A 13,547-nucleotide genomic window follows, 5' to 3' on the forward strand; every position below is an offset into this window, starting at 1 on the left:
AGTCTCAGCTTTCAGAATCTTCATCTATAAAATCAATGTCTTCTAGAAGTATATGAATTGTTCAGTTTTTTAAACATATACTACAAATGTGATATGAGAACCACATTTGTACACTGGAAGGTTTTCATTTTGGTTTCTTATTCTTGGACCACTAGCAATTATTGCTTTCTGGATCTTAACCCTTTCTCAGCCACATCCAGGGATATTATTGATTTAGAATTTAAAAAAAAGAATTCAAGAATGCAACTGTAGCTGCATAAAATGAGCACAGAAAAATTAATATGTATCTGCAGACACCATTTTCTCTTGATTACCTTTTCAGCTTCTTTAATGGTGAGAATTTGGGGATAAACTCGATTTAGCTGAAGAATGATTTTATCAACCAGCTGTTCACTCAGTCTGCCATTGCTGGTTAGAAAAGCCGTGTCCTGTCGCAAACGATCACAATAAGTCTGATCTATAAAACAGAAACAGAAACAATAAAACCCAGATGATTTCTCTTAAGCATAGCTGAAATGGAAATGATGCATACTTCATTCTGACCATGTCCTTACAATGCTAACAAATTTCAGAGATACCTCGAAAGTATTTCATGTCATGAAGCTACATCCCTTCTTAGATATGTGCAACATTTAAAGGGGCAGGCCTTGGATTGCAATGCCACGGATGCCATATTGCCTTGGTTGACCCTTCCTGGAGGCTCCACTTAAGCTACTTACCCCATCAAACTTAAGAATGACCCTTTGCCGGAGTCAGTTGTGTATATGAGCCTCTCTAGAAGTATAATTGCTACTCAATTCGACACAGGATAAGCAATGCTGTGTTATCTCTATTGTGTTTGTATTGCAAACATTAGGACCATTATAAGTGAGGAAGTCATAGGAAATGGGTTTCTTCTTTTAAATCCATTTTTGTAAACATATACAGGTTCAGGCTACTGTAGGTTGAATAATTGACATAATTAACAAAAGAAATTTTCTTGCCTATCAATTGTCTGGAAAGAAGCAGTGTTTCCTCATCTTTCCTTAATGAAATAAAATGCATTTCACAAATTAATAACATCGCCCTACATAATACGTAAACTGATAAAATCAATTTATACATTTGACAGATGGCTTAATCCAGGGGTCCCAAACCCCAGTCTATGGCCTATTGGGAACCAGTCTGTGGAAGTAGCAGACACACATGCCTAATCATTCCCTCGCTACTGCCCTCACCGCTGCCAGTAAGGCTGGGGACCCCTGGCTTAATCTGTTCTAGTTACAAGTAGTCCATGTTATAACCATTTAGTGATCATTCAAAATTCAACAGCATTGAAAAAAGTGACTTATGGCTTTTCCTTGCAGTTATGACCATAGCAGATCTCCAGGGCCATGTGATCAAAACCTTAGTGCCTGAAAATCAGCATGTATTTATGATGGTTGCAATATCCTAAGGTCATGGAATTGCCCTTTGCAACCTTTCTAGCTGATGAGGAAAGTCAATAGGAGGAAGCCAAATTCACTTAAAACCACATGGTTTACTTAACAACTGCTGTAATTTACCATAACTGTAGCAAACAAACAAACAAAATGATTTTAAAATTAGACGTGACTCACTTAATAACTGTTGTTGTTACTCTACTCTACTATTCTACTACTCTTCTACAGCCCTAGGTCTGTTCTCTCAGCAAGTAGTATCTACAGGATATCACAAAGTCTGAAATTATAGATGCTTAAATGAATTAAATCTTCTATTAGATTCCATTATAGAAACCGAGGGTGAACCACAGTTATTTCTCTGAAAGAGAAGGACATGTTTTTAAAAGCAATGATTCGTTATCAAACATATTAGCTTAATTAAAACAAAATTAATCTACAAAAGTAGATTAATTCTAAGAGAATCTGAAGGTTTTCATAGAACTGAAAAATGCATGAAGCTTACAAGTTTCATGTAATAGCAATAGCAATAGCAGTTAGACTTATATACCGCTTCATATGGCTTTCAGCCCTCTCTAAGCGGTTTACAGAGTCAGCATATTGCCCCCAACAACAATCCAGGTTCTCATTTTACCCACCTCGGAAGGATGGAAGGCTGAGTCAACCCTGAGCTGGTGAGATTTGAACAGCCGAACTGCAGAACTTCAGTCAGCTGAAGTAGCCTGCAGTGCTGCATTTAACCACTGCGCCACCTCGGCTCTAGTTTCTTGCATATATACAGATTGTTGTCAAATACAACATTTCCAACAAACCAGATTTAATGTCTGCAATTTGATGTATTAAATGTATCATTTGCCTCAATATTCTGCTTTTTATTTATTTACTTATGCTTCCCATTAGTTCAACAAAAGGCAAGAAAATAATCACTACTATACTGAGATTGGGTAATTGGAAAGTATGGTTTAATATTATACCCAATATAATGTATTATACTCAATATAATGTGCAGTCCCATGGACTGCAAGGCGATCAAACCGGTCAGTCCTAGAGGAAATCAACCCTGACTGCTCTTTAGAAGGCCAGATCCTGAAGATGAAACTCAAATACTTTGGCCACCCAATGAGAAGGAAGGACTCCCTGGAGAAGAGCCTAATGCTGGGAAAGATTAAGGGCAAAAGAAGAAAGGGACGACAGAGAATCAGGTGGCTGGATGGAGTCACCGAAATAGTAGGGTGAGCTTAAATGGCCTCCAGAGGATGGTAGAGGACAGGAAGGCCTGGGGGAACGCTGTCCATGGGGTCACGATGGCTCGGACACGACTTTGCAACTAACAACAACAACAATAATATAATGTGCTCAATAGTCTGATTTTGTTTAGTGTCAGGAGGTTATCCCTAGTTACGCCAAAATACACACATCTTGTTCATACAATCACATATTTGATTGATATTAACAAGCAATAAAATGTGTAAATATATTGCTTAAAATGGTTTTAAAAGCCACATGTAAAAGACACAACCAACATTTCATCAAAAGACTAAATCCAAATAATCAACCATATTTTCACAAAAGGAAGACAAACACAGTAAAAATGTCATTTTACATCAAGAGAAGAAACAACTAATTTACCTCTTTATTGTATTCTTGTAAAATCTAAGATATCTCATAAAGTCTAAGAAATAAAGAGCTCATAAAAATCAAAGAATATTGTATGTAATAGGAGTCCCCAATCCCTGGGCCATAGACCACTCTTGGGCCAGAGCTATTTGGAACCAGGCTGCAGAAGCAGCAGGCAAGAGTGTGCACCCCCACTTGTGCAAGCAGTGGGGGATCATGGGCACATGCACTCTATTAGCGTGCAGAGGGACTGAACTATCCCCTCCCCCTGCCTGCTGGTCTGCACACAACCAGAAAGGTTGGGGAACTTGCTACATAACACCTACATTACAATAAAATAATAGTATTTAAAACAAGGGTGGATTTGATTTAAATCGTGATTTAAATCACTAGTAAAATGGCTTGATTTAAATCCACTTGATTTAAATCATAATTTGTAAAGAGCAAGTGTCATCTCTGTCCCACAGTGGCTCCTCCTCTGACCCGTTGATGACCCACCGACAGAACCAATATTGCAGAATATACAGCCTCATGCTATATAGCTAAGCTCCATTTCACACTGAATAAACTAAATTATTAATGTATCTTAAATAGAAATCTATCTTTAGATAGATTTTACCCCAAAAGCATTTTATTAAAATAAATTTGATAAAATAAAATAAAAAATCCAATTTAAATTTAAAAAATCAATTTAAATGTAAAAAATATAACTTTTTTTATTTTTTTAAAAAAATCTTCAATTTTTATCCACTCTGTTTAAAACTATTAGTAACAATGAAATAATAATATCATCTGACATTTAAATGAATTATAGTTACAATGAATGCATTGTGGGAGAATGGCCCATCAGAGTTTGACAGATTTGTGCTACAATGTAGTGTCTAGAAACTATTGCACTCCCACACATACAACTAAAAGCATGGTTCTGGTATGTAGATGACACCTTTGTCATAATAAAAGAAGGAACAACTAGACAAGGCACATGAAACAAACACATCTTCAAAGAAATAAAATTCACAAAGGAGGAATCAACATACCACCACCCACACTAATCAAGTGTTCCACTACCTCCTACAAGAGGAGCTATGTAAGAACATTGTTCATACAAGCACATATGCATTTCAGTAACTCAGAACACCAGAAAAAGGAAACAGACTGTCTACACAACTTCTTTTAACAAAACGTATACCCACACAACTTTGTCAAAAAGTGCCTGACTTCACCCACTACAGCACAGCACAAGCTATGAAAAGGAAAACCGTACCATGGATTAAAAAAAAACTCAGAAACAACCCCAGACTATTACAACCACATGACATCATGAGCACAGAAACAACTAAAACACTTCAAAAATAAAACCACATTTAATGTATATACTATTCAGAGAGACAATAAAAATGTTAAGTAAGAAACAAAATATATAAAACACATCCTCTCAAACACCCTATATCCAGATAAGCAGGGCCTAATACTAGACAAACAAGTCCAAACCAATATCCTAATCAAGGAAATACCAAGAAGAAACTATTCCAATACTGGAAAGGCAAACTACTGTATATAAACAGGAAGCAAACCCTCAAATCACTAGCACTGATTTGGTAATGAGATGTCTGCAAGCAAATAACCATGCTCAGAGAGCCTCAATCTAAGATAACTATTCCATGTTAACAGAAAATAAATTGGAGAAAAGAACTAGTATCTTTTCAAGTAAACACAGTGTATCACTAAATACCATGTCAGTAAGTAACCCAAAGAAATGAATAATTCAGCTATTTTTGTTTATGGACAAGACGAAAGCTGACAAAGGAAAATGCTCTTTATTTTGGCTTTGCCAGAGATGATAAAGTGCTCTTTTGCACAAAGCAGGCAATTATGAAACTCAGAATGACTACTGAATTGCCAGGTCATTATGATAACTGCAGGTGTTTAAGGCCCAATCCACCTCCTCCTTTCCTTATTTCTTTGAAAGAATCAGACAAATCCATACAAATGGAGGATTTGATTGCTGCTGGCACCAAAATTATAAGGTATTATTATATAAGGCATCATTATTTGAAAGAAAGCAGTTATGAAACTGTTAAAACTTAGGCAACTTTTCATACCCAGATTGGGAAGCAAGAAAGGCTCCCAATTTCTGATTGTTGAGGTTTCTGCAGTTTCTGATCATCACAGGGGAAGCAAGCAACAAGGAAAAGCAGTTTCCTTGCCTTTTGCAAGGTCCTCAGTTTGGCAAAGTTGGAACTGGGCTACTATATTAAATTGGAACATGCTGTTATCTAGTATGAGCAACTCTTATTTTACAGAGACTAGGAATTTATTAGTAAAGGAAAAGAAAAATGTAAAAGTAAAGTCCACAAGCCCACTGGATTTGGGTAGCCAAATTTCTTTGGCTAGGGAGCAAGGTGAATCCATAATACCTTATGGAAATGTTTTGATTTGACCAGAAGATTGTTTGGATTAGACATAAAAAGTGTATGAACAATGGATGGCAAATCTGAAAAAAAAAATTATAAGGAAGGAACCCTGGCTTTTTACCAGCTTTGTGTTGTACAAAAAAAAAGGGGGGGGCTATTGTTCATTGCAGTTTGTTTGTTTATTTTTTATTTAGTTTGTCACTCATGTACAAGATAATAAGAATAAAAATAAACATGAATAAAAACATAGGAAATGGGTAGAAATAACGTGACCCGTCAAAACCGTGGTCCACTAAAGCGCGCCCGATTAAAGCGCGTACCTGACGTCATCAGCAGCGCGACAAATACGACTGCGGAGAAAAAAGGGCGCTTTAAAAAGCGCTTTTAAAGCAAGCCGATTCACATAAAGGTAAGGGTTAGGTTTAGGGTTAGGGTTAGGTTAAGGGTTAGGGTTAGGTTTAGGGTTACGTTAAGCGTTAGGGTTAGGTTTAGGGTTAGGTTAAGGGTTAGGTTTAGCGTTAGGTTAAGGGTTAGGTATAGGGTTAGGTTTAGGGTTAGGTTAAGGGTTAGGCTTAGGCTTAGGCTTAGGGTTAGGTTTGGGGGGGTTAGGTTTAGATTTACGCGTTAATTTTAAGTTTACCGTTCACAGCGTGGTTTTCGTCGCGCTGTGATGACGTCACGTACGCACTTTCGTCGAGCGCGCTTTAGTCTACCGCGGTTTTGTGATGGAACCAGAAATAAATGGGGATAGTAAGACAGGGACGTTAGGCATGTTGGTGCGCTTATGCATGCCCCTACTTAATCATAGAACTAGCAATTTTTGGATTGTGCTCCCTGAAACTGGAGTCTACAGCTACCTACAGATATTCCAATAAATCCAATAAATAAACAAATAATTTTCACTCTACTTTTCTGTTTTACCACATCACAGATAAAAGTCTAAGACTGAGAGAATTGAGGGAATATATAACAACTCAGAACTGCTCCCCAAATTTCATTGCCTTTTTCCTTAATGACTTTAAAAAAAACAAGCATGTGCTCTCAGAAATACAACAATACAACACCAAAGTCAATTCTGATTAAGAAACACCTTCAGATTATTATGAATGCTAGGCACAGATAAATTGATCTAAAGGTAGTTCTGAAGGACAGCAGTGAGAAGTTTAAAAAAATTAAAATTCTAAATGGGCAATTTGTGGACATGTTAAAAAACAGCCATTCACCTCAGAATAAAATCAAGCCTTCATAAAAGTGTTAAAATCACTATCTGAAATGTCCCCTCGTGGGTGACTGAATTGTTATGCCTATTTTTGGAATACTGTTAAACCATGTGATAGGAAAGCTATTTGGTGCTGCTTATTATAGATACTTCAGGTCAGGACATACGTATAATTTTGGCTTTCAAAGGACCACATAAAAAGCTAATAAGTGCATCATGTGATTTCCTTCAGTGTCTCTCATCTTAGAACATCTAAAAGGATTATTGTTTGCCATCAATCAAATGACAACGTGCATCCCAGGCACTCAACAGTACATCCTGCTTCAGCTCTCCTTTTAAAGTCCCACAGGACATGAATCTGGCAAGAGCAGCTTTTCTTGCCAAGTTCATTCTGCCCTTCTTACACTTGAAGTAGTACAAGCATTTCATACTTCCTTTTCCCACCTAGGATCAGCCACAGGATGTAGTCTGATGGGTCCGAAGTTATTCCATGTGATTTGGTTGCAAGCAGATCTGAACCCAAGTCACACCCATGTCCTAATTGAGCTTTCTACACAACAGCTCAGAAAGACCCATACATCTATGGATTCACAACCCCCTGTGCGTACTACTACAGGTAGCCCTCAACTTACAAACATGATTAAGCCCAAAATTTTCATTGCTAAGCAAGACAGTGAGTTTTGCCCCATTTTATGAAATTTAGTGACTCACTGCAATTGTTAAGTTAATAACACTGTTGTTAAGTGAACCAGGCTCTCCTATTGACTTTGCTTATTAGAAGGTCCCAGAAAGTGATCACATGAGCTGCAGTGGCACAGTGGTTAGAGAGCAGTACTACAGGCTACTTCTGCTGATCATCTGCTGTCTCCAGTTTGGCAGATCGAATCTCACCAGGTTCAAGGTTTACTCAGCCTTCCATCCTTCTCAGGTGAGTAAAATGAGGACCCAGATTGTTGGGGGCAATAGGTTGACTCTGTAAACTGCTTAGAGAGGGCTGTAAAGCACTAGGAAGCTGTATCTAAGTCTAAATGCTATTGCTATGACTCCAAGGCAGTGCAACCGTCATAAATACCAGCCTGTTGCCAATCTAAATTTTGATCATGTGACCATGGGAATGCTGCAATGGTTGTGTGAAAAATGGTCATAGGCCACTTTTTTCAATGCCATTGTAATTCTGAACTTTTATTAAATGAATAGTTGTAAATCAAGGACTGTGTTAAAAATGTACAAACTCTATCCTATTTTAACATTACAGTAGCTATTAGAATTGTGCAACTTTTCCAATTTGATCCTGAACTGGGTGTTTCAAAATGCATTGGAGCATACTTTTCTAAATCTGTTCAGATGGGGTCTCAAGAGAGATTAAGAGCCAAAATGAAGAAACTTCACATGCAGTTAAATGCAACCAATTTTTTTTATCACTAGAGCTTTGCCTCTTGACCAGGGGTTCAAGAGGAGTGTTGGTTTTTAGGCTAGCAAGTTCTGTAGCCTGAATGTTTTGAAAGCCCCTGCGCTGCAGACAACTCATCAAAGCAGCCCTTTCTCTTTCCAGGAGCACATAGTTGTTTTACTGAGTCAAAGGCGTAGTTTATACTCAGTGCCATAGGACAGCCAAGCACTGCAAACAAGGCCTCAATTCTCTTACCATACCATCATTGCCCTAGTTTCTAGAAAACGGGTTTCTGACAAGAGTTAGGAGAAAGAACACAACATTTTCTCTGAATTCTTTCTCTAAAAGGAGTCCCATTGAAGTAGCTTCCATGGTTACAATGCATAATAAGCCACTTCAACCTTCTAGAAGACCATGAAATGTGACTCTTCCCACCAAGCATTGAACTAGGATGGGGGCTGAGCCAGGAGACTGATAGCGGTTAGCATGGCCCCAGGTGGGAAGGATTGTTCTGGTTTTATTCTCTTTTTATTGGCTATTGTAGGATCACTCTGAGATAGTTCTTTAAATAAATATATAAATTGAATCAATCAATCAATAAAAGCCACCCCTTCCAGCTAGTCTATATATCCTATCCAGTGGTGGGATTCAATTTGTTTTACTACTGGTTCGTGGCATCGCTTGGTGGGCATGGCAGGGGAAGGATACTGCAAAATATCCATTCCCACATCACTCTGGGGTGCTACCAGTTTTCCAGAACCTGTCAGAACCTGCTGAATTTTACCCCTGATCCTATCCTAGTTAAATTTATCACATTCTCTTTAGAAGTAATTGAAAGTGGCACCATCTTACTTCGCCTACTTCTGTTCCTTGACCAAGTTAGCAACCAATTTGCTGCTGAAGAAACAGCAAAAATAAAATGGTATTCACCATTCTACTTACAAATACCTGCTGGACAAGGTGGAGAATTTGACAGGATAAGTGAGACCTGCCTGATGATAATAAGAGAGATGGTGCTCAAGTTCAAAGAGATACTCAGATGATCAGAAAAAGGTGGAATAACATCTAAGAAGCAGACAAGAAGGAAGCAAATGTTCCGGAGTAGTTTTTCTCAACCTTAGCAACTTTAAGGTGTCTGGACTTCAATTCCCAGCATGCAATTCTAGAAGTTGAAGTCCACACATCTTAATCTTGCTAAGGATGAGAAACACTAAGATAGAAAAGAACGGGAGAACAAGATGATTCCGCATGAATGCTTATGCAGAATGAATATCACAGTATGTAATATTCTGCAGGCTACTTGAGCTGACTGCTAGCTGCAGTTCAGCAGATCGAATCTCACCAACTCAAGATTGACTCAGCCTTCCATCCTTCCGAGGTGGGTAAAATGAGGACCCAGATAGTTGGGGGCAATAGGCTGACTGTGTAAACCACTTAGAGAAGGCTGTAAAAGCACTATGAAGTGGTATATAAGTCTAAGTGCTATTTCTATGTGGCGGGAGACAAGGAAAGGAAGGAATGATTCAATGGAAACTATAAGGAACCCAGAGCAGCCTTTTCAAATGGGCAACTCTTCAGAATTACGGAAAGAATGTTTCATTAGAATTGTAGCAACTCTATTTTCCAGTCTTAACAACGTTTAAGAATCACCCTCGAAGAAATTCAGAGCCTTCGCTGAAACTGTAGTTCTAGCTACCGATAGTAAAAGGCCAATGGCTGGACTACCTTTGAATCCTCTGCATGTTAAGTGATGTTTGGTATAATAGGGTTAACTATGACTGCTATAGTAAAAGTTTCTGTGAGGGGTATTGGCAAAACTATAGATGTAGTGACTCTGCTACCATCTCAGTGAGTCATACATGCATGACTCACTCGACGCAAAGCCACATACTATACTGTATTTCATTACCACCCATGTAATATTTATTGTTAAGGTATGCCTATGCAACGACAACATTTAGGTTAAATCGATTTAAAGTACCGTATTAAACTGGGAATATACAGAGACTGCAAATCATACAAAACACAAGCTTGAAACCTACGAGTCTCGGATCGGCAGTTTTATACAAACTTACTCTTGCTTCACACCCATTTAAAACCTGCACCGAGGACGCCCCTGCCTGTGCTGAACGCTCCGAAGTACCTCGGAGTAAACTCTGCGGAATTCCGCTAAACGCTTTTCCTGCCTGGAATCGGTGCGAACTTGGGAGATGTTCGGAACGCTACCGCGCCGCGCGACACCCACAAAGGCGTTAAGAGACCGAACTTCGCGGTCTCGCAAGTGGGTTTCCCCGACTCAGGCGGGTCCTGTCCTTCTGCGCCCCCTGCAGCCGAGAGTCGACGGCGCTGACGGGCGTCTGTCTTCCCTCCGCTCGGCTGGCTGGGAAAGGAGCTACTGACCTGGCATTATGGCGGCAAGGCGAGCCGGTGTGGCGAGGCAGGAAGCGTCTTTGTCCCGCGGCTGGCGAGCCCTCCCTTCCGAGCTGCCCCGGGGGCGTCTCGAGCCTTCCCGAGAGGCTAGGAGGCCCTCCAGCTGCGCGGCTCTGATTATAGGCCGGCCTCGTCCCCGTGCCTTTCCTGCAAGTCTGTCAGAAGCTGCGGAGGAGGAAGTGGGATAGGAGCCGCCGCCCGGCCAGCAAGTTTCTTTCCTCCCCGCTTGTCCTCTGAAGACTTGGCCAGGGGATTGGAAAAGCCGAGTCGAAACTCTCGCATTCCGCCTCGCGGCTGGTTCTAAAGCGCTGCTGCTTGGATCTACACACACAGACACAGACACACACACACACACACACACACAGAAACAGAAACGGACACACAAACAGAAACGGTATTCTGCTCCTTGGCCGGAGCTTGTTTAAGTCTCCGTATGTAGCAGGATCCATGAAAATGGCAGGCGATTAAGATAACTCTCGGCCTGTCAGCGGGCAACTGCGGCTGGATTGGGGGGGTGTCGCTCTTAGAACCTACTTTTTAAGAAGTGCACCCCCCCCTCTAAAAAGCCATTAGAAAGGCATCTGTGTCTGAATACAAAACCAGCAGTTCTTAGGCCTTTTTAGAATAGAATTCTTTATTGGCCAAGTGTGATTAGACACACAAGGAGTTTGTCCTCACAGTGTACATACAAGCAATAAGTGATACATCTGTGTTTTTTTTTTCAAATGTACAATGAATTTGCAAGAACGAAGCAGGAGCCCATAGAATGAGCCTCACAATGTGCATGGAATGTAAAAACTGCCGTGCACCGACCATTCTGCCTTTGCTGTCTGAGAAGCATTTATCCAAGTCCAGGGATATGCCAAGGATTAGATTGGGGTCCCCTTGAATCAGAGGACTGTTTGAGTTCAATGGGGCACTTGCTGAGTTATGCCCAGTGGTTGGAATGATACAGATGTTGCTCTGCATGTGTATGTTGGGAGCTCTTGAATCTGATCAAATTTGGAGCCTCTAATTGCAATTGTATGGATTCTTTTTTCCCCCTTCCTTCCATTCAGTTGTATCCAATTCTTGGACACTACTTGGACAAGACTTTACAGTTTTTGGGCAAGGCTTGTCAGAAGTGGTTTGCCATTGTTTCATTGTAGGGCTGAGAGAAAGTGACTGGCCTTAAGGCCACCCACCTGACATTGTGCCCAAGGCAAGACTAAACGTCACCATCTCAATTTCTAGCCTGATGTAATGTAGATGCACTACATTAAAGTGGCTTCAGGGCTAATGTTGAATTAACATCACCATTTCATTATTGTGGATGCTTTAACTTTGACCAACATGTAATGAAACAATGGTAAAGGAATCCATTGAGAAGAGCACTCTTATTAAAGGGCTCCTGCTCTTCTCTTCACATGAGGTGATGATAATGCCTGAAATGGAAGGTTTCTGGACAGATTACAACATTGTTTAATTAAATGTTTCTAAAATATAATAGGCGGCTGGGCTGTTCAAATAAACATTGAAGAAAAACATAGGGATTTTAATTTGGACAAGTTCTTCTCTGCAGGATATTTAAATCTGATTTATAGTAACTTTCTCCCAGGTTTTTCCTTTCTTTTTTCCTCCAAACTTTTATGACCAATAGTCATAAAAACCTTTGCCTGAAGATACAATGAGGATTAAGGTGGATCAGATTTGTGTTTGCAAATCTGGCTCATTCATCCAAATTGAATTTGTATAGATTATTCCCTGACATGAAATACTGTAATATTGTCTTCCTGCCAGGGCAATCCCATAGAATTCAGTGGAAATCTTTTCAAACAAGATCACAGTTTGACCTTGGGTTCAATTTCTTGACCATACTAGAATACAATTGAATTTTGGAAATTAAGAGCATATAATAACCAGAACATTGACTGACTAAGCTGCATGGCTGCTTCATTAAATCAACCCCTTCCAGTGACATGAAAGCATTAATTAACAGCTATCTTTGCCCTTCAGAAGGTTAGGAGGATGAGTTATCAAACATTACTATTTTGATTTCTTTGCTGTTCTGTGTACGAGCATCTAGAGAGAGTGTTTTGGGCTTGGGTATGCATGTTAACATGCAGAACTAGTTTCTATAACCTGGGTACTCTAGAACAGTGTTTTTCAACCTTTTTTGTGCAAAGGCACACTTTTTTCATGAAAAAAATCGCGAGGCACACCACCATTAGAAAATGTTTAAAAAATTTAACTCTGTGCCTATATTGACCATATATAAAGTAATTTTCCCACGGCACACCTTACACTATGTCACGGCACACTAGTGTGCCACAGCACAGTGGTTGAAAAACACTGCTCTAGAACAATGATGTCCAACCTTTTTGGCTTAGCAGACTGATAGGGGGGGAGAGGGGTAGTTCAGTGTGAGCAGTAGGCGCATGTACTTACAGTTCCTTTTGTGCAAGTGCATGCGCCTGTTGCACAAATGGAGGTGTGAGACAGAGCACCCACCTCTCGTGCAAGTGGAACCAGGGAGGCGGGTGCACTCACGTACTGCTTGCATTGCCTGGTTCTAAATAGGTCACGGCCCAATACTGGGCCACAGCCCAGGGGTCGGGGACTCCTGTTTTAGAAGAAATTTCCTGTTCTGATCTAGGCATCACAAAAGCATGAAGCAGACTTCTTGTCCCAACAAAACCCCTTTTTATTAAGCTAATATGGATTCCTCATTCACATCCAGCAAAGTCCCGGCCAACAGTCTTTCAAGGGTGAACTTATATCCACAGACCTTATCAGGTTTGGAGAGCTGCCAGGCCAATATCTTCCAAACGCAATGCTGTACAAGAAAATACTTGGCAAGGAGCCTCTGAGAGTCACGAACAAATATTCACACTAATTAAGCAAAGTAATTGTCTTCTGCAAACTCCACTCCCCTTTTGCTCCTCTTTATTCCCTATGGGAGGGGCCATTCACTGTCCACCTGTGCCTTTATTCCCGAGTCGGCCCTTCTTCCTTAACTGTTTCATTCTCCTGGCAACTATGCGCATGCGCACATTGGGAACAGGCTCCAGCTGTTCTTC

At 40.2% G+C, this 13,547-nt stretch overlaps 1 protein-coding gene across 3 annotated transcripts in view; it reads right to left on the reverse strand.

Moving 5' to 3' along the window:
* The window catches only part of CARD19 (caspase recruitment domain family member 19), a 31,172-nt gene that overhangs the window by 15,656 nt on the left and 1,969 nt on the right, over positions 1-13,547 (reverse strand). For 2 of the 3 annotated variants that reach the window (XM_032210676.1, XM_032210674.1), the window contains exon 2: positions 315-457. In XM_032210676.1, coding sequence (XP_032066567.1) covers positions 315-457 — 143 coding nt within the window. Of the gene's footprint in view, positions 1-314; positions 458-10,458; positions 10,840-13,547 lie in introns of those variants that run through there. The other variant, XM_032210675.1, reaches the window with a different exon arrangement.

Source organism: Thamnophis elegans, chromosome 2 (assembly GCF_009769535.1).
Source record: "Thamnophis elegans isolate rThaEle1 chromosome 2, rThaEle1.pri, whole genome shotgun sequence".
In the NCBI taxonomy this organism is placed as follows: domain Eukaryota; kingdom Metazoa; phylum Chordata; class Lepidosauria; order Squamata; family Colubridae; genus Thamnophis; species Thamnophis elegans.